Raw genomic sequence first — 21,117 nt, 5'->3', positions numbered from 1 at the left:
AAGAAAAGAAAGAAACCCAAAAGAAATTGGTACCAGGATCATGAAATACTGTTGTGACATTCCTGACCATGTTATTTTGGGGAGGCTTATGGAAGGAGTCTGTAACCTTTAAGCTTAAACAACCATTGGGTGCTTGGAGTTTAATGGGCTCTTCTGTGGGAGCTTGGAATAGAATTCTGAGAGCAAGACGGAAGTTTGAGAGTTCTTCAAAAACTCTCAATCGGGGCTGTATATGTGATATGTTGAGTTCAGAATATGCGCTCTATAGTCCACTGGGGCAGAACAATGAACTGTGATTAACAAGATGAAGGCAACCACTAAAGTGAAACTTTTGCATTACCAAGATAATTGATGCTGTTCAGCTGGGGCGGAAAAGTCATCTGTGATTGAGAAGGGACCAGCATCGTGGAGGTGAAATCTTCTGGGATGATTTCTTCAGGGCCAGCACACAGAAGCTGTGGTCCAGTGGGCAGCACCAAGGCTACACTGCACGCTGAAAGCCCTGCCTGGTAAGGTGTAAGAGTCTCTATTGTGGTACATGCTTTGAAGACATTAAGAGGCATGCAGAGTGGCTAAGGCTTGGAACATGTGTGTGGCAGAGCCAGAGTCCCAGAAGAGTGGCCATTGGGGAAGGCACAGCCAGTTACAGTGAAGACCTGAGTAGTACCTCTCGCCAATGCTTTATTATTTGTTCACATACACAGGCCTAGACACAAACTGACACTTGTGTGTCCACGTGCAAGTTATTTAGTACAGGAACTGCCCAGGCACATAAGCAACCGCAAAACAAATGCAAACACTGCATACCAACCCATGCAGAACCCCACCAACAGACTGGTCATATTATCATATCACTTACAGGACATATATGAAAAGGTTCCAGCTCCCGAAAGAACAAGGGATGCTGGTACAAAAACATACTATGTAAGCCAAGGAACTGACCTACATTACGAAAAGAGGCTGAAAGCTTATGAAACGCCTGAAGGCTTATAAAGCACATTTAAGCATTTCAGACATGAACCACACAGAATATCAACTACTCAGGGCTTGAACAAGCCTGCACCCCCTCCCCTGGGTTCAAGAGGGAGGTGCACTCCAGATGCTCAGTAGGAAGTGAGTCGGAGCTAGCCAGTGGATCTGAATCACAAGGAAGGTCTGGGAGGCTTCACTGCTTCGACCCAAGCAAGACCTGAAGGCAGAAAGGATGGGATGAGGACCACCTAGAGATCATGAATCCCTTGAATCCCTTTCCTGACCCTCTCCCCTTTCTTCTTTGTCTCCCATAACTGAAGATTTGTCACCGACACAAATGAATAGCATACATTGGTGCTTCTGAGCACGTGCTGGTATGGGAAGGAAGGGCAGAGGACAGCCTGCGTTGTCAGTTGTTCCCTTCCTGTTTGAGGGTTGTTTTGAGCACTGTTTGAGGGCTCTAACAGAAACATGGCGGTTTAATCGAGGAAAACAAAACCTTTAGATATTTTCCTTCTATCGTTCCTCACCATGTTTTAGAATGTGTGACTTTTTAAAATGCTGTTTGAGCGGCTGACTTGAGGCGTGTGAAAAATTGTCAGATGAATTTTTGGCTTGTGATTAAGGCAGTACTCCTCTAACATTTCAGAAATGGCCCTAAACATGCTTCTGACACCCTTTACTCCATATTTACGTGAAGCAGCACCCTTGGCACTGGGACTGATGGTTATAAATTAAAAGTACCGATCAACTCTGAAAAATGTGGAAGATACTTTATGTCCCTCGGTGTCAAATTTTCATTCAAGATTTAACCCTTTGTAAAAGTAAACAAACACACCCATTTCCTTGACATTCGCATTTGTTTTATCCTTAAAAAAATGATAAGACTGCATGTATACCAAGGACTTGTGTTCAAGTGAACTTCTTTATAATTTATTTCGACAAATGTTTTGTCTGTACATCTCACCTATGTGCCTATATACGGGGGTCCTGTAAGCATCTCTCAGTTGGAAAGGGGTTTTGAGGCAGGAAACGTCAAGAAGCCCGGGCCTAGGTTTCATCTCCCTCCCTTGCCAGAGCCACCTCTCTGGCTTCATTCTGTCCCTTCTATCCCAGCAGCTCTGTCCAGGGTGGCTTCCTCCTACACTCCCTAGGCCCCATTTGCCTCAGTGTTCAACAACGTCCAGCCTTGCTTCCCAGACACACCAGAGGTTTAATTCCCTTCTCAGCTCATAAGGCCCTTGCTCTCCGGGTGGGCCTTTTGCGATCTAGTGGCAAAATACACCTTGAGAAGAAATCCAGGCTGCACATGTGAACTGAGATCCCCCTGAGACCAGAGACTATATCTCCTTCCATGTATGTCTTCCACAGATCACCACAGTGTGCAGCCGACTGGGGCCAGGGGGCCAGGGTGAGGAATCAGGATGCTGGGTTCTATTTCTTACATTTGATATGCTGCCTGCCCTGGGGCAAGTCCCTGCAACCCCGGGGGCCTCGGTCTCCTTCTCTCTCTTGACATCAGGGTGCCAGCTGATTACTGCTGAGCACAAAACTAGAGAAGCTGAACATTCGCTGAATAATCCTCAAGTGCACTCACTCTCTGAAGTCAGGTTCAGAAGCCTGGGGTACTCAGCCCCAGAGTCATTCAAACTACCAACTTACCCCGTGAACCCCAGCTATGGCCAACTTAGCACAGAGCCTCCCACCTCCCAACCATCTCCATCCCATGCTCCTCTTTAAGAAGCCAGCTACCTGGTTAGCTGTGGGTCTGGCGCCAGGTCCAAGAAGAGTTCTTCAGAGTCATGAGGGCCTCGGCAGCCTCCAGTGTCTCCTGACACTCTGAGGTGGCAGAAACCGAGGCCTGGTCAGAGGCAATGGGGCCCTGCAAAGAAACAGGCGTGAGGAGAACATGGGCTGTGCAACCAAGGCCTCTTCTCAGAAGCACAAATGTCCTTTCAGTGCCCAGATGCCTCCAGTGCCCACTCCCACCCCAACCCCTAGGCGGTCTGCTCTGCACATCCACTTAGCTCCTCCCGCCCAAGTTTCCGGAGCACCAGCTTCTCTGCAGGGACCTGTGGCTCCGGTGGATGACGCTCCACGGAGGAACATGGCAGGGGGGTCGTATCCGAGCATCTGCAAACAAGAGGTGAGGAGATTAAACACTTGGATGGGCGGGTAGCACCTACAGACCGAGACTGGCAGGGCTTCTGCCATACCAGAAGGTGGGAGTCCAAAGGACTGTGGAGACCATGGACCCCAAGGCTTGGACTTGTCCTTTGTCCTGCACAGCCTATTTTCCTTTCCACAACCCCTCTGACACATTTTTCCTGAGACATTAATCTGTACGAGCCTTTTTTACTCTCTCCCAGATACACAGTGACGAAGACATCGGGGAACCACAAGTGTTTGCGTTTTATTCCGACAAGTCCAGGGAGAGAGATGGTGACCTTCCATTTTCAGGGACTGCATGTTGGCAGCATTTTGCCCAGCCACCAGACATCACAAAGAATAAGCCCTGAGCACTTCCAGGAACCTTTCTCTGTCGACCTCTGGACTGTCCCCTGGGCCTCTGTGGCCTTTGCCATCACGCCCCTAGGTTTCTCCAGGACCTTCTATCTCACCCATCTGTCGTGATGTGGAGAAACAGTGCCCACGTGTTGAAGGCCCGCTGTGTGACAGGCCTTGTGCTGGTGCTTTCTTCAATTCCAGAGGGTTAGGATGCTTTTGCCAAAATGACTTTTAGGGAATGGATGCTTGGAAAAATAAAGTCACTTGTACCAAGTCTCTGGAGTAGGGACTGTCAAATCGGGAGAGGCCCCTGTCCTTGCCCCACAGTCTGACATGCAGCCTTCTCCTTCCCCTACCCTTGTTCTCCTCCTTCCCACAGTCCCCCTCCTCCTGTCCCTACGTCAACAAGCCCAGGGCTGGACGCACACTGGCACGAGACACAGGCAGCTCCACGGTCACTTTCTACTCACGGGCTGGACAGGGCAAAAGCCTCATGGGGCTCCACGGAAGGAGAGGCAATCAAGTGCTGTCCCAAGGTCATTGTCATGTAGGGTGGAGGCGGAAGTGGTGGGGGCCAGCAGAAGACAGGAGGCCCTTGGGAGCTCCCCTGCAGAGACAGAGATCACAGGGACTGGGTTCCAGGCCAGCCAGGAAGAGAGGTGGCCTGAGCAAATTGTAGGCTGAGGGCAGGAGCCCAGAATGTCGGGACTCCGAAGACCCCACAGAACCCTCCTCCAGTCTTAATACATCCTATCGTCACCAAGAAGACGGAGGCCCAAGGAGAAGTGACGTTTCCCAATGTCACAAGGCATTGTGTTGAACGATTAGAGGTAGAAGCCCTGACTTTAAGACACAGTTGGGAGGGTGTTGACAGTGACTGGTGGGCGCCTCCCACACTGGCAACAGATTCTGCTTACCTCCTGGGGACCTGTGACGGTCAGGGCGTCAGGCTGGCACGACGTGTTCTCCTTCTGAGCTGTAAAAGACCACCAATACCTCCCCACTGGCTGCCCGCCAGCCTCATCTAAAGACACTCACCACCATTGTGAGAACTCTTCTCTACCTCTACGGGCCTTTTCAAACACCCCTCCCCCAATCTCTGCTTCCGTTAAACACGGACTGCCTACTATATGATAAAATGTTTCCTACCTGGGCCCCGAGGTCCAGGGTGTACTCCCCCAAGGTCACACTGCAAATCTGGGACAGAGCTAGTCACAGAGTTACTCAGGGCCATGCTCCCCTCCAACCAAACTGAGGCTTTCTGCCCAGCCAACGACACTCACTGTGACCTCTGGCTTTGGCAGAGGACTTCTTGTCCTGCCTGAGGGGTTTATGGGCGACAGCCCTAGTCGCTCTTGGTAGTCGAATCTGTCTTCTCTTTTGCAGTACACCATGCAGCCTCTTCTCAGAACCAAGAGCAGGCAGGGCCTGGCTGTGTTCCCTACAGTGGGGGTTTGAAGGATTCCCGATAGTCATGTGAAAAGGGGGCATGACCCACTCCCCGAGGCAGGCACCATACTCACAAAGAGTCGACACACCTGGGACACTCACAGACAGACCTCAGAGTATGAGCAACAGGTTTCTCACCAGGCTTGGGTCCTGGTGCCGCAACTGTGGCCTCTGACATGGTGATTGCCAGGTTCGATTCCCGATGGGGCTCCAGTCTTGTTCCCCATGTTAGATTCCAAGTTGGAGGTACAGCAGGGGACATCCACTTTGTCTTTTTGTTCCACGGCTCTGGGGTGGAGAGCAGAAAGGCCACCGCATCCCCACGCGTATCCCCCAAGCCATTGTAGCCCTGTATGCAAAGGGAGCCTGACCCCTCCCCAACCCAGATACCATAATATGGAGGAGGCGTGATTCTCACCTGCTTTGGGTCCAGGTGCCACAGCTGTGGCCTCTGGCAGGGTGACTGGCAGGTTCTCTGAGGCCAGGTTCCATTCCCGGTGGGGCTCCAGTCTTGCTCCCCATGTTAGATTCCAAGTTGGAGGGCCACCAGGAAACATCCACTTTGCATTTTTGTTCCATGGCTCTGGGGTGGAGAGCAGAAGGCCGCCGTATCCCACGGCCACGGTATCCCCATGTGCACCTCCAAGCCACTGTACCCCCATGCACAAGGGACTCTGACCTCATCTCCTACCTACCATACTCTCAAGGACGGGGATTTCTCACCTGGCTTGGGTCCTGGTGCCACAACTGTGGCCCCTGGCAGGGTGATTTGCAGGTTCTATGAGGCCAGGTTCAGTTCCCAGCGGGGCTCCGGTCTTGCTCCCGGTGTTACATGCCACGTTGGAGGGCCACCAGGAAACATTCACTTTGTATTTTTGTTCCACGGCTCTGTGGTGCAGTGCAGAAAAGCCACCGTATCCCTATGTGTATCTCCCAAGCCTCTGTATTCCCATGTGCATAGGGAGCATGACCCGAACCCCAAACCAGTCACCATACTCACAGGGAGGCATGTTCCTCACCTGGCTTGGGTCCTGGTGCCACAACTGTGACCTCTGCCAGGCTGATTTGCAAGTACTCTGAGGCCAGGTTCGATTCCCGGTGGGGCTCCAGTCTTGTTCCCGGTGTGACATTCCAAGTTGGAGGGCCAGCAGGGGACATCCACTTTGTCTTTTTGCTCCGTGGCCCTGGGGTGGAGAGCACTCAGGCCACTGTATCCCATGGCCACCATGTCCCCACAAGTATCCCCCAAGCCACTGTATCCCCATGCACAAGGGAGCCTGACCTCGTGCCCAACCAAGACAACATACTCTCTCAGGAGGAGCCGGGTTCCTCACCTGGCTTGAGTCCTGGTGCCACAACTGTGGCCTCTGCCAGGGTGATTTGCAGGTTCTCTGAGGCCAGGCTTGATTCCCAGTGTGGCTCCAGTCTTGTTCCCGGTGTGGCATCCCAAGTTGGAGGGCCACCAGGAAACATCCACTTTGTATTTTTGTTCCGTAGCTCTGAGGTAGAGAGCAGAAAAGCCACCGTATTCCCATGTGTATCCCACAAGAAGCTCCATCCACATGCACAAAGGGAGCTTAACACACACTCTCCAACCCAGACACCATACTCATGAGGGCGGGGTTTTCTCACCTGGCTTGGGTCATGGTGACACAACTGTGACCTCTGCCAGGCTGATTTGCAAGTACTCTGAGGCCAGGTTCAATTCCCGGTGGGGCTCCAGTCTTGTTCCCGGTGGGACATTCCAAGTTGGAGGGCCAGCAGGGGACATCCACTTTGTCTTTTTGCTCCGTGGCCCTGGGGTGGAGAGCACTCAGGCCACTGTATCCCATGGCCACCGTGTCCCCACAAGTATCCCCCAAGCCACTGTATCCCCATGCACAAGGGAGCCTGACTTCGTGCCCAACCAAGACAACATACTCTCTCAGGAGGAGCCGGGTTCCTCACCTGGCTTGAGTCCTGGTGCCACAACTGTGGCCTCTGCCAGGGTGATTTGCAGGTTCTCTGAGGCCAGGCTTGATTCCCAGTGTGGCTCCAGTCTTGTTCCCGGTGTGGCATCCCAAGTTGGAGGGCCACCAGGAAACATCCACTTTGTATTTTTGTTCCGTAGCTCTGAGGTAGAGAGCAGAAAAGCCACCGTATTCCCATGTGTATCCCACAAGAAGCTCCATCCACATGCACAAAGGGAGCTTAACACACACTCTCCAACCCAGACACCATACTCATGAGGGCGGGGTTTTCTCACCTGGCTTGGGTCATGGTGACACAACTGTGGCCTCTGCCAGGCTGATTTGCAAGTACTCTGAGGCCAGGTTCGATTCCCGGTGGGGCTCCAGTCTTGTTCCCGGTGGGACATTCCAAGTTGGCGGGCCAGCAGGGGACATCCACTTTGTCTTTTTGCTCCGTGGCCCTAGGGTGGAGAGCACTCGGGCCACTGTATCCTATGGCCACCGTGTCCCCATGTGCAAAGGGAGCCTGACACCTCCCCATCACAGACACCATACTCACAAGGGGGCAGGTTCCTCACCTGGCTTGGGTCCTGATGCCATAGCTGTGGCCTCTGGCAGGGTGACTGGCAAATACTCTGAGGCCAGGTTCGATTCCCAGTGGGGCCCCACTCTTGTTCCTAGTGTTACAATCGGAGTTGTAGGGCCACCAGGAAACACCCACTTTGTATTTTTGTTCCATGGCTCTGGGGTGGAGAGCACTAAGGCCCCGGTATCCCATGGCCACTGTGTCCCCATTTGTAGCCCAAAAGCTGCTCTATGAGCATGAACAAAGCAAGCCTGACACCCTCCCTAACCCAGACACCATACTCACAGGGAGGTGGGATTCTCACCTGACTTGGGCCCCGGTGCCACAACTGTGGCCTCTGCCAGGGTGATGTGCATACACTTTGAGGCCCGGTTCGATTCCCAGTGGGGCTCCAGTCTCGTTCCCAGTGTTGAAGGACCAGCAAGAGACATCCACTTTGGCTCTTTGTTCCATGGGCCTAGCATGGCGTTGCAGAAATACCACTGTATCCCCATGCCTATCCCCAAAGCCATTCTACCCCATTTGCAGAGGAGACTGACCTCCTCCCCATCCCAGACACCATACTCATGAGGATGGGGGTTCCTCACCTGGCTTCGGTCCTGGTGTCACAACTGTGGTCTCTGCCAGGGTGATTATCAGGTTCTACGAGGCCTTTGACAGGGACAATTGCAGATTCTATAAGGCCAGGCTCGATTCCCAGTGGGCCTGCAGTCTTGTTCCCCGTGTTACAATCCGATTTGGACGGCCAGCAAGGGACATCCACTTTGTCCTTCTGTTCCATGGCCCTAGGATGGAGAGCAGAAATGACACTGTATCCCCATGCGCATCCCCCAGCCACTGTACCCCATGCACAAGGAACCCTGACCTCCCCATCACAGACACCATACGCATGAGGACAGGGGTTTCTCACCTGGCTTGGGTCCTGGTGCCACACCTGCGGCCTCTGCCAGGGTGATTTGCAGGTTCTATGAGGCCAGGTTCCAGTCCCAGCGGGGCTCCAGTCTTGTTCGCAGTGTTACAATCCGGGTTGGAGGGCCAGCAAGGGACATCCACTTTTATCTTTTGTTCCACTTCCCTAGGGTGGAGAGCAGAAATGCCACCGTACCCCCATGGCCACCGTATCTCCATGCATATCCCCCAAGCCTCTCTACCCCATGTGTAAGGGACCCTGACCTCCTCCCCAACACAGACACCATACTCACAAGGATGGCGTTTTTTTTGTTTTGTTTTGTTTTTTTTTTGTTTTGTTTTTACCTGACTTGGGTCCTGGTGCCACAACTCTGGCCTCTGCCTGGGTGATTTGCAGGTTCTTTGAGGCCAGGTTCCATTCCCAATGGGTCTCCAGTCTTGTTCCCAGTGTTACCTTCCAAGTCGGAAGGCCAGCCAGGGACATCTTGTTTGTCTTTTTTTTCCATGGCTCTAGGGTGAAGAGCATGAATGTCACTGTATTTCCGTGGCAAAAGAGTAACTGCTCTTTCCTCAGCATAACAACAGCAAAAAACAAACAAACAAACAAAAAACCAGACCAAACTACAGCTAATCCCGCCCAACCAAAGAAACATAAATATCCCATCTCTGGTGACTTGAATGGTCTCCACCATGCTCCCCTCTGCTACTGTCACTTTGTCCTCCCAGGGCTTTCTTTGATCCTCATCTCCCATTTGTACTCACACGGTCTCCATCCTCCACAGGTTTTCTGGACCACCGACCACCTCCCCCCAGCACAGCTCCTGAGAACTTCTTGCTTTGGCTCCTTTACAGGATCAGTCTTCTCAGACTCACTCCACACATCCCATTTCTGGGAACACACAAGTAGCCCCTGACCTCCCTGCACAATCACACCAAAGCACAGACACTGCCAGCTGTCTTCCCGATGCCCTCCACTCATTCACTCCCCACATGGGAAAAGATGCACCAAGTACTCAGTAGTCCCATGGATGCCCAGTTTTCAAGTTTCCCTTCGCCCTCCATTCAAGTTTTCCTCACACCACACTCACAGCACACTTTAATCTTAATTATTACCTTGGTCTCCCTTTCAGCGGATTATCCTTTTGTCCCGCACCCCACCCCTACCCCTGCCCTTGAAATCGTATTGTTCTTCTGAAGGCAGTAGACACGATGCCTGAGTCACACCTAAAAACCCACCCCCCAGGAACCTGGGGAAGGGGGACCACCACTGAGACCAACTCAAGCTAACTAGTGAAGTGCTGGGTTTAAACAAACACTAGGCTCACGGATTCCATCCGGATCTCTCTCGGGTGCATTCTTTTACCCTTTCATCCCTTCCCAGCATTCTATAAGGGACAGATGTTTGTCAAAGCCCATGCGGAGTCCCAGGCCCTGACCTAGCCCAAAGGGAAAGTATCTGGCAGAGTCAGCTTTCCGTTGGCTCAACATATGCCCTCTGGCCCTCTGCTTTCATCAAACCCACGTTCTCTCCCCAGTCGTCCACAGTCTTGCAGACGCGCCTCAACACGTCGACGGTTGGGACCGAGTATGGCTTCTTCTCTTCCCTCACACCCTCTACCTGCCTCAACTGTTCTGTGGCAGTTCCCAGACTGCGAGGTAACCCAGAGCTAGGTGATCTCTGAAGAGGTTGGGGCAGGGTGCGTGGGGACTGGGAGGAGCGTGAGTGGGCAGACGGGCCGGGTGGGGGCAAGGAGCCTCCCTTCAAGCTGTTGGCTGTCTCCAGCTGGCTTCGCATAAGAGGCCTAAAATGAAGAAAATGGGCGCCCTGGCGTGACTGAGGGAAGAAAAAAGGCACAGAAGAACATGAAGGGCATACTTGTGCTTACTCCGGACCCCAGCCCTTCATAATCAGGGAGTAGAGCACCCGAGAGAAGACGCGGCCCTGTTCCTCGATGCTCCTTCTTTGGTTCCTCAGTTACAACTCGGGCTTTGGCTCCTCCCCCTGCCTTGCCACAGAGGCCAATGAGTTAACAGCACGCGCCCCTTGAAAACCCGCCCCCTGGTGGCTGCTCTGAGACCCACTTCCGCCCACATGCGGATGTGGTGCCTATAGGCCTGTAGTGGTTACTGGTGCTCTATTAGCTAATCCGGCCTTTACCACTGGAGGAATAAATTAAGGTTTGCACCTTCTAGTGGTGGTCCGGAAAATTGCTTCTATTTGGCTGTGAAATAACGGGTGTCTGTGTGTGTGCACGCGAGCGCGCGCGCGCCTGTTCCTGAGGTGTGCATACACTTTCAGTGGGTCCCCATTGCTAAACTGTTATTTGCCCTTTCAGAACCCAGCGTGCATGCTAGGCATAGACCACCATCAGTCCTCACATCGTGTTTTCTCATTCAGCAGCAGTCATCGTAAAATCACAGAGAACACTGGCCGATGTCTTGAGACACTGTGTTCTATCTGGTTTGAGTCTATCTCTGAGCGCTCTTTTCAGTTCCAAGGATAAATCCCTCAATGTCTCTGCTAGCTCTACACTGACTTAAGCTTGTTGGTTTGTTTCTTTGTTTGTTTTTATGTTTTGTCAGTCCATTACAGGACATGATGTCTCCGAAGAAATGTCTGTAATCCTTGTTCTTCAGGCCCAAATGCAACTTTCCTGTTCCTTGTCTTTTGTTCTTCCACGAACATGTGAGATTCTGCATGAGAATTCCATACTATACTCTCGGTTGCAACGCGTTTGAATTGCATTTTCTTTGATTCTGGGATGAATGGAGAGGGAACTGCCTGTCCTGAGGATTCCCGGCCTTCCTAGCCATCAGGTGGCATGTCTCTCCCTTTATGCGACTCTGTCCTCTTTTTGTATCGTCCACTTTTGTTTTTAGGTTTATCTTTTGTACATTCCTATCCGGTACACCTTGTGTCGTTTTTTGTTTGTTTGTTTTTTGTTTTTTTTAATCCCAGAACACTGTAGAGTGTCTCCATTCTCCTGTCTAATGTCCTCTAAGCAGGAAAACCTTCACTTGCATCTGGTTTACAAAACTACACCGGACTTTTAATTGGTGCATTGTTCCTAAAGTCAGCTGCCAGATTAAATCCCATTATATAAGAACACACACACACACACACACACACACACACACGCACAAACACACACAGGCGCGCACACACACGCAGGCACGTTCTGAGCCTTTTCTCTGCATCTCAGTTAATTCAAAACTGTGATATTTTGCTGTTGTTTTCAGTGTTAGTGTGGCTCCTCATGAGGGGGTCTAATGGGGACCGCAGTTGAGGTGCTTGTTTGAATTGTTGCTACTTTTAGTAAAATGTCACCAACATTTTCAGTCGAAAAGACTTTTTTTTCTGGATCACCCTTTCCATGCTCACTTTCAAAGCCTTTCCTTCCTCCATTCAGGTTCCCAGTCTCCCTACTTCTTTCCTGCCTGTCTCCCTCTCTTCTTTGCTCCCAACTTTCATTCTTTCCTTCCTTTCTTGTTCCTTCCTTGCCCACTTCCGGTCAAAGATTAATAAACAGCCCTTGTGCCGATTTCAGATGTCTGTTTCAAAAAAAAATCACAAATACACTGCACATGCACAGAAAGTATTTGTGGCTCTCTTTGCTCTTTTGCAACACAGTGCATGGCATTTATAGTTCCTTCTCACTTGCTAGCTAGGCTTACTTTAATTTAAAAAGTGTATACCACAAGGGATAGCATATGCTTTGTCATTTTCTAAAATTAAGCATACACTGCTATTTACACTCTAGAGCAAGCAACAGCATGCATTATCAACACAGACCTCCTTCTCAAGTCCCCTTCCATTCTGAGAAGTCTAATATGAGCTGTGCTTTGTTTTCCTGGCAAAGTATTACTACAAACACACAAAAAATCTAACAGTTGTGACAGATTATTTCATATATACCAGGAACTTTGGTCTGATCCACACTTGCCTAGCAGTTTAGGGTCTTTCCTTCCTAGGGGACACTGACATGATGTTTCTTTCCTGTATAGTAGCTTCACCAGATTCTAAAAGACCAAACTCAAAAAACCTCTGCTACTCGTGGTCAGCTTCAATATACAGGAACTGTGGTTTGCTTCATCAGTCACTTTATGTTCCTATATTGTGCCTGGAAGCAGGCTAAGACAGTGGGGACAGCAAAATTGGCCAGAGACCTCACAATCTACAGACAAGTTACTGTCAGAGGATGAGCCAACAATGGTAAGGCCCCATGAGCTTGATGATGGCTCTCTCATTGTGCCTCTAATTCTGCTAGTCCTAGATAGCATGTTAGTTAAATTCTTGAGTGAGATATTATTTATTATGTCTCAGTTTACTGATGAGATACTTGAGGCCTGGGTATCAAATACGGCTTGCTTGTTTTGAATGGTATACACATGGGAGCCCAAGTCTTCCAACCATACTGACCACAGTGCTCTCCGGTTTGCCTTCTGTTCAATTCTTACTCTTGCTGGCCCACATTTAAGTCACTGAGACCCTGCAGTACATACAAATGTCCTTTCTTTCCACTCATTGACATTTACCACCATTTCTGAAATTTTTTACTTCATGCCATAAACACCTAAAATATACAAAGGAGTGGGAGCATGCCCCCAACAAGAAAGCTGACACTCTGGATAAAATACAATAGTTAATGTGCAGCATGGGCCAGGGAGTGGGCTTGAGATGGTTTGAAAGAAAATGGGCCCCAAAAGGAATGGAACTATTAGGAGGTGTGGCCTTGCTGGAGGAAATGTGCCACTGCGGGGTAGGCTTTGAAGTCTCATTTGCTCAAGCATCCCTCGGTGTGCATCAGTCGAATTCCTGTTGTCTCTGAGTCAAGCTGCAGCACCACATCTGCCTGTATCCCACCATGCTCCCCGCAATGATGATAATGGACTGAAACTGTAGTGGGTCACCTCAAATAAATATTTCCTTTATAAGAGGTGCTGTGCTCATGGTGTCTTTACATAGCAATAAAACCTCTAACTAAGATAGGGCTCAACGGGGTAAAGTGCTTACTGAGAAGGCCAAAGATCCAAGTTGACTCCCCAGTATCCACAATATCTCAAGGGAGAACTGATTCCCACAATGTGTCCCTTAACCTCCAAACTTGTGTACCTGAGAACACACACAGTCACACACACAACTACACACACACACACACACACAGAGAGAGAGAGAGAGAGAGAGAGAGAGAGAGAGAGAGAGAGAGAGAGAGAGAGAGAGAGAGAGAGAGAGAGAGGATGCACGCACCCATGCACGCACACAGAAGCAGGCAGGGGACCTGGTACAGACACATGCAAGCCCTGTGCCCTGGTGTCCTCTATCTCCTCTGAATCTCATGTTCATTCTGCTTCCTCTTCAGTGGGATTCTCTGAGATTTGAGGGGAGGAATTTGTTGGAGACTTCCCATTAGACTCTCTTCCCCCATATAATGTCTGGCTTGTCACAGTGTCAGTTCCAATCTGCTGTCAGGGGAAGCCTCTCTGATGATGACTGGATAAGGCACTGGTCTAGGAGTATAGGGAAATATCATTAAGAGGCATTTTATTCATACATTTTTATGGACCAAAAAGTAGTATAAGGTTTTGCCCCCACAGGTTAATTAGGCACGTGATCCTGGGTCAAATTCCAGACATTTACAAAAATTCTTTTAAAACACTGCTAGATTTCAGAGTGTCCTCACAATTCAAGTATGCTAAGGTGTTCGAGTCAGCTACTGCCACTGCCTATAGTTAAAGCAGGTCATTAGGACATCTTAGAAAGCAGGTTATTAGAGGCACTTATGATAATGTGATGCGTATTTCATGTTATACAAATCTACGTTCTGGGGCAGACATGAGGAAGATGTGAGTGCTCACCATCTCTTTCTAAAATACCCAAATCCCCTTTTGACAAGATTCATATCTTCACAGTTGGAACCAAAGCAAATTTTTTTTCCTTTAAAATCAGACCCACAAGATACTTTGCCTAGAACTGTACTGTACCCTTGGCAAATCCCCCACTGGGCATTCTCCTTTCCTCTTCTCTCAGGGTTTGGGAACAATACCATACCAAGTATCAAAGACACATTTTTCCTTGAGAACACTTGACTTGGCTAAGAGGTGTCTCCTTAAATTCAGTGATTCCCACCTGGAGAGAGGGCTCTGTAACTAAAGTACTTGCTGCACCCGCAGGAGGGTATAAGTGTGAACCCTAGGGCTCATGGACCTAAGCAGGGCATGGTGACACTTGCTTCTAACAACAGAACTGCTAGTCCAACATCCGTGTGTATACCCAGGATGAACACTGATCTGCTGCCCAGGGCTCAATAGATTCCCTAGGCCTCCTCACTGACCCCACATTCAGGGGGTCTTGATCAGTCCCATGCTGGATTCCCAGCCATAAGTCTGGGATTCGAGAGTTAACCCTTGTCAGGTCAGCTGTTTCTGGGGGTTAAACCAGCCCAGTCTTAATCCCTTTGGTCATACGCCCTCCCTCTCTGTTACTGGCTTTCTTGAGTTCAGCTCAGTGTTTAGCTGTGGGAGTCTGCCTCTTCTTCCATCAGCCACTGAAGGAAGGTTCTGTTTCCCAGACTGTCTGGCCATGGGACTGTAGACTGGCACTCCCCAGATCTATGTCTAAAATCCATATATGAGAGAGTACTTGCCATGTTTCTCTTTTTGTGACTGGGTTACCTCGCTCAGGATGGTTTCTTCTAGTGCCATCCATTTGCCTCCAAATCTCAGGATTCCAATGTTTTTTTCTGCTGAATAGTACTCCATTGTATAAATGTACCACATTGCACTCAGGGTAGGTTCCAGGCACTCCCCTAAGAGTCCAGGCTGGGAGAGCATCCCTCTTTGTGCTATGGGCACATGATGACTGTATTCCGGAGATAGACACTGATCCACAGCTCAGGGCCCCATTTGGGGGGTCCAGATCAGTCCCATGCTGGCCTCCCAGCTGTTGGTCTGGGGTCCAAGAGCTCTCCCCTGTTCAGATCGGCTGTCTCTGCTGGTTTTGCCAGCCCATTCTTTGCCAATTTGCTCGTCACTCCTCTCTCTGTCACTGGGTTCCTTGGGTTCAGTTCAGTGCTTAATTGTGTGTTTTCCTCTGCTTCCATCAGTCACTGGATGAAGGCTCCAGGATGGTTATAGACATCAAGTTCATTATCAGGAATGGGCATTCGAGGTGGTCTCTCCACTATTGCTTAGCTTGCCAATTGGTGTTATCCCTTTAGATCACTAGAGGTCACTCTGGTGCCTGATCTGTCTTGTAACCTATGATTCCCTCTTCCCCCTATTCCACCCCCACCCACTCAACTTCCTGTTCCCCCATGGCCTACTCTCTCTTCCTCTTCGCCCCCTCTCCTCTTCCCAGCTCCCACTCCCCCCCCCAACCCCTCGCTGTGTTCCCCATCCATTCAGAGAATCTTGTCTCAATCCTCTTCTCTTGGGTACTATGCATAACTTTTAGGTTCTTTCCTGTTTCCCAGATTCTCTATCAGTGGAAGTGCAGACTGGCACTATCCTGATCCATGTCTAAAATCCATATATGAGTGAGTACATACCATGTTTGTCGTTTTGCGACTGGGTTACCTCACTCAGGATGGTTTCTTCCAGTGCTATCCATTTACCTGCGAATTTCAAGATTCCATTGTTTTTTTATGCTGAGTAATACTCCTTTGTGTAAATGTACCACATTTTCTCTTTCCACTCTTCAGTTGAGGGGCATCTAGGTTGCTTCCTGGTTCTGGCTATTACAAATAATGCTGCTATGAACATAGTGGAGCAGATGCCCTTGTTGTATGAACTTGCCTCATTTGGATATATGCCTAAGAGTGGAATTGCTGGGTCTTGTGGTATATTAATTCCCATTTTCCTGATGAATCTCCATACTGATTTCCAAAGAGGCTGTACGAGTTGGCACTCTCACCAGCAGTGGAGTAGTGTTCCCCTCTCTCCACATCCTCTCCAGCATAAATTGTCTTTGGTGTTTTTGATTTTAGCCATTCTGACAGGAGTAAGATGGTATTTCAGAGTTGTTTTGATTTGCATTTCCCGGATGGCTAAGGATGTTGAGCACCTTCTTAAGTGTCTCTTGGCCATTTTAGCCTCCTCTATTGAGAATTCTCTATTTTGTTCTGTACCCCCACCTTTTAATTGGATCCTTTGGTGTTTTGGAGACTTGTTTCTTGAGTTCTTTGTAAATTTTGGAGATTAGCCCTCTGTCAGATGTAGGGTTAGTGAATATCGTTTCCCATTCTGTGGACTGCCTTTTTGTCTTGTTGACTGTGTCCTTTGCCGTACAGAAGCTTTTTAGTTTCAGGAGGTCCCATTTGTTAATTGTCGATCTCAGTGTCTGTGCCACTGGTGTTATGTTCAGGAAGTGGTCTCCTGTACCAACTCGTTGAAGAGTATCTCCCACTTTCTCTTCTAAAAGTTTCAGTGTGGCTGGATTTATGTTGAGATCTTTGATCCATTTGGACTTAAGTTTTGTACAAGGCAATAAACATGGATGTATCTGCAGTTTTCTGCATACCAGTACCCAGTTATGCCAGCACCATTTGTTGAAGATGCTTTCTTTTTTCCATTGTACAGTTTTAGCTTCTTTGTCAAAAATCAAGTGTTCATAGGTTTGTGGGTTAAATTTAGGGCTTTCACTTCGGTTCCATTGGTGTACCTGCCTATTTTTGTGCCAATACCAAGCTGTTTTCAGGACTATCCCTCTATAATAGAGCTTGAAGTCAGGATGATTGTTTTGATGTGTTCTTGGATCCGATTTGCCAGTATTTTATTGAGTATTTTTGCATCAATGTTCATGAGGGATATTGGTCTGAAATTCTCTTTCTTAGTTGTGTCTTTGTGTGGCTTGGAGATCAAGGTTATTGAAGCCTCCTAGAAAGAGTTTGGCAAAGACCCTTCTGCTTCTATTGCATGGAATACTTTGAGAAGAATTGGTATAAGCTGTTCTTTGAATTTCTGGTAGAATTCTGCACTGAGGCCATCTGGACCTGGGCTTTTTGTGATTGGGAGACTTTTGATGACTGCTGCTATTTCCATAGGGGTTATAGGTCTATTTAAATCGCTTATCTGTTCTTGATTTAATTTTGGCAAGTGATAGCTATCCAGGAAGTCATCCATTTCCTTTAAATTTTTGAATTTTGTGGAGTACAGGTTTTCAAAGTATGACCTGATGATTCTCTGAATTTCCTCAGAGTCTGTTGTTATGTCCCCCTTTTCATTTCTGATTTTGTTAATTTGCATGTTCACACTCTGCTGTTTGGTAACTTTGGACAATGGTTTGTCTATCTTGTTGATTTTCTCAAAGAACCAACTCTTCGTTGCATTGATTCTTTTTATTGTTTTCCTAGTTTCTACTTGATTTATTTCAGCCCTCAATTTGATTATTTTCTGGCGTCTACTCCTACTGGGGGAGTTTGCTTCTTTGTATTCTAGAGCTTTCAGCTGTGCTGTTAATTCTCTAGTATAACTATTCTCTAGTTTCTTAATGTGGGCACTTAGTGCTATGAACTTCTCCCAGAGCACTACTTTCAAAGTGTCCCATAGGTTTGTGTATGTTGTGTCTTCATTCTAGGAAGTCTTTAATTTCTTTTTTATTTCTTCTTTGAACCAGGAGTGGTGCAGTTTTACATTATTCAGTTTCCATGAGTTTGTTGGATTTCTGCAATTTGTGTTGCTGTTGAATTCTAATTTTGAAGCATGGTGGTCTGAGAAGATGCATGGAGTTATTCCAATTTTTTTGAAGCTGCTGAGGTTTGATATGTTGCCAAGTATGTGGTCAATTTTTGAGAAGGTTCCATGTGGTGGTGAGAATGTATATTCTTTTTTATGTGGGTGAAATGTTCTATAGATGTCTGTTAATCCAAGTTGGGTCATGACTTCTGTTAGACCCTTTGCTTCTTTGTTGAGTTTCTGTCTGGTATTCCTGTCTAGTGGTGAGAGTGCTGTGTTGAAATCTCCCACTATAAGTATGTGGGGCTTTTTATTTTATTTTAGTTTTAGTTATGTTTCTTTTATGAATGTGGTTGCCTTTTATTTGGGGCACAGATGTTCAGGATAGACACTTCATCTTGGTGGATTTTGCATGTGATGTGTATGTCATGACCTCCTTCGTCTTTTTTGATTGATTTTATTTTAAAGTCTAATTTGTTAGATATTAGGATTGCTACCCTTGCTTGTTTCTTGGGTCCATTTGATTGGAATATTTTCCCCAACCTTTAACTCTAAGGTAATGTCTGTCATTGAGGATGAGGTGTGTTTGTTGTATGCAGCAGAAGGATGGCTTCTGTCTTCGAATCCATTCTGGTAGCCTGTGTCTTTTTATGGGTGAGTTAAGGCCATTAATGTTGAGGGATATTAATGACCATTGATTGCTCATTCTTCTTTGATTTGGAATGGTTGTTGTTGGTTGAATTATGTGTGGAATTTCACCCCTTTGTTCTTTTGTCTGTTGGTAGAGAGGGATTCTCTAATGCCTATGTTTTTCTGGTTGTAGTTAATTTCCTTGGGTTGGAGGTTTCCTTCCAAAACTTTCTCTAGGGCTGTGTTAGTGGATACGTATTTCTTGAATCTAGTTTTTTCGTGGAATGTCTTGTTTTCTCCATCTATAGTGATTGAGAGCTTTGCCGGGTATAGTATTCTGGGCTGGCATCCATGCTCTCTTAGTGTTGGTAGAATTTCTATCCAGGACCTTCTGGCATTCAGAGTTTCCATGGAGAAGTCGGTTATAATTCTGATAGGTGTGCCTTTATATGATTCTTGGCCTTTTTCCTTAGCTGCTCTTAATATTCTTTCTTTATTCTGTATATTTTGGGTCTTGATTATTATGTGGCTAGGGGACTTTTTTGTGATCCACTCTATTTGGTGTTCTGTAAGCTTCTTGTACCTTCATTGGTATGTCTTTCTTAAGGTTGGGAAAGTTTTCTTCTATGGTTTGTTGAATATGTTTTCTGCCCCTTTAAGGTCATTTTCTTCACCTTCTTCTATACCTATTATTCTTAGATTTGGTCTTTTCATGGTGTCCCATATTTCCTGGATGTTTTGTGTTAAGGATTTGTTGGACTTAAGATTTTCTTTGGGTGATGAGTCCATTTCTCCTAGTGTATCTTCAACACCTGAGATTCTCTCTTCCATCTCTTGCATTCTTTTGGTCATGCTTGTACCAGTAGTACCTGACCGTTGCCCAGCTTTTCTATTTCCAGCCTTTCTTCAGATTGTGTTTTTTTATTGTCTCTATTTCATTTTAAACCCTTGCACTGTTTGCATTGTTTCTTGCAATTTTCTGTTCATCTTTTCGTCCTTTTGTTTCATTTTATGGTTTGCTCTTTCTTCCATTTCTTGCATTTTTTGGTTTGCTTTTTCTTCCAGTTCTTGTATTTTTTGTTTTTTTTTCGTCCATTTCCTGCCTTTTTTGTTTTTGTTTTCAATTTCTTATATTTTTGGTTTGTTTTTTCATCCATTTCTTTGAGGGATTTTCCTATATCCTCTTTTAGGGCCTCTATCATTTTCATGAATGTGGTTTTAAGCTCATTCTCTTCTGCTTCATTTGCATTGGAATGTTGGTGTCTTGCTGTTGTGTAGTCTCTAGAATCTGGTGGTGTCATATTTGTTTTTCTGTTGCTGAGTGTGTTTTTGTAATTTCTCTTTCCCATATCTTCTTCTACTGGGTGCAGAAAGAGCCCCTTACTGGTCTGGTGGTTAGGGCACCATAGTTCCCTTTCGGTGGGTGCTAGCAAGTCCAATAATCTGGTAGTTCTATTCCTCGTCCTCGTTCTGGTCTCGTGGGTGGAGAAGAAGACCAGGAATCTGGGGTGCTTAGCCTCCCCCCTGGTCCCCTGGTCCCTTTGCTGGATCTACTGGTTTCCTGGTCTCATTGGTGGAAGAGAAGACCTGGAATCTGGGGTGATTGGCACCCGCCGGGATTGGAAGCTCTGTGCAGTTCCCAGGCAATCCCCAGGCACTGGAACGCAGGACTGGATGCAGGGCCTGTTTTACCTGGTCCTGCCAGAACAGATGGTTCCCTGGTCTCCTGGATCTGATGTCTTTGTCTCTCTTTCTTTCTCCTTCTCTTTCTCTCTCTCTCCTTCTTTCTCTCTTTCCCTGTCTCTCCTTTGTGCTCTCTTTCTAGGTCTCTTGCTTGCTCTCTCAGTCTTTCTTTCTCTCTCTTTCTCACTCACTTTCTTGCTCTCTCTCTCTCTCTTTCTCTCTCTCTGTCTCCCAGCAAAGCTCTCAATCACTATAAATGGAGAAAAAATATATATCATGACAAAACTAGATTCAAGCAGTACATACCCATTAATCTAGCCCTACAGGAAGTTCTGGAAGGAAAACTCCAACCCAAGGAAGTTAACTACAACCAGAACAACATAGCCATTAGAAAATTTCTCTCTACCAACGGCCAAAAGAACAAAGTGAATGGCCTTATCTCACCCATGAAAAGACACAGGGTAGCAGAATGGATTGGAAGACACAACCCGCCCTTCTCCTGCATACAGGAAACACACCTCACCCTGAATGACAGACATTACCTTAGAGTTAAAGGTTGGGAAAATTTTTCCAATCAAATGGGCCCAAGAAACAAGCAGGGGTAGCAATCCTTATATCTAACAAATTAGACTTTAAAATAAAATCAATCAAAAGAGATGAAGGAGGTCATTACATACTCATCACAGGTGAAATCCACCAAGATGAAGTGTCTATCCTGAACATCTGTGCCCCAAATACAAAGGCATTGGTAAAAGAAAC

The 21,117-nt window shown here is 47.6% G+C and overlaps 1 protein-coding gene across 1 annotated transcript in view; it reads right to left on the bottom strand.

Moving 5' to 3' along the window:
* Window positions 1–664: 664 nt before the first annotated feature.
* Window positions 665–21,117, bottom strand: part of LOC101838463 — a 28,136-nt gene continuing 7,683 nt past the window's right edge. Inside the window, exons 2-20 of the mRNA XM_040744283.1 lie at window positions 8,719–8,883; window positions 8,375–8,539; window positions 8,052–8,249; window positions 7,769–7,921; window positions 7,457–7,555; window positions 7,175–7,339; window positions 6,877–7,041; window positions 6,562–6,726; window positions 6,264–6,428; window positions 5,949–6,113; window positions 5,653–5,817; window positions 5,348–5,512; window positions 5,068–5,217; window positions 4,764–4,921; window positions 4,398–4,456; window positions 3,951–4,087; window positions 3,045–3,105; window positions 2,725–2,854; window positions 665–1,189 (exon numbers count right to left, since the gene is read on the bottom strand). Coding sequence (XP_040600217.1) covers window positions 2,729–2,854; window positions 3,045–3,105; window positions 3,951–4,087; window positions 4,398–4,456; window positions 4,764–4,921; window positions 5,068–5,217; window positions 5,348–5,512; window positions 5,653–5,817; window positions 5,949–6,113; window positions 6,264–6,428; window positions 6,562–6,726; window positions 6,877–7,041; window positions 7,175–7,339; window positions 7,457–7,555; window positions 7,769–7,921; window positions 8,052–8,249; window positions 8,375–8,539; window positions 8,719–8,879 — 2,622 coding nt within the window. The 5' untranslated portion in view covers window positions 8,880–8,883 and the 3' untranslated portion in view covers window positions 665–1,189; window positions 2,725–2,728. The remainder of the gene's footprint in view (window positions 1,190–2,724; window positions 2,855–3,044; window positions 3,106–3,950; window positions 4,088–4,397; window positions 4,457–4,763; window positions 4,922–5,067; window positions 5,218–5,347; window positions 5,513–5,652; window positions 5,818–5,948; window positions 6,114–6,263; window positions 6,429–6,561; window positions 6,727–6,876; window positions 7,042–7,174; window positions 7,340–7,456; window positions 7,556–7,768; window positions 7,922–8,051; window positions 8,250–8,374; window positions 8,540–8,718; window positions 8,884–21,117) is intronic.

The sequence above is a fragment of the Mesocricetus auratus genome, unplaced genomic scaffold (genome assembly GCF_017639785.1).
Source record: "Mesocricetus auratus isolate SY011 unplaced genomic scaffold, BCM_Maur_2.0 Super-Scaffold_100003, whole genome shotgun sequence".
Lineage (NCBI taxonomy): Eukaryota > Metazoa > Chordata > Mammalia > Rodentia > Cricetidae > Mesocricetus > Mesocricetus auratus.
The sequence above is the reverse complement of the archived record's forward strand: the minus strand, read 5'-3'. Positions and strand labels throughout refer to the sequence as shown.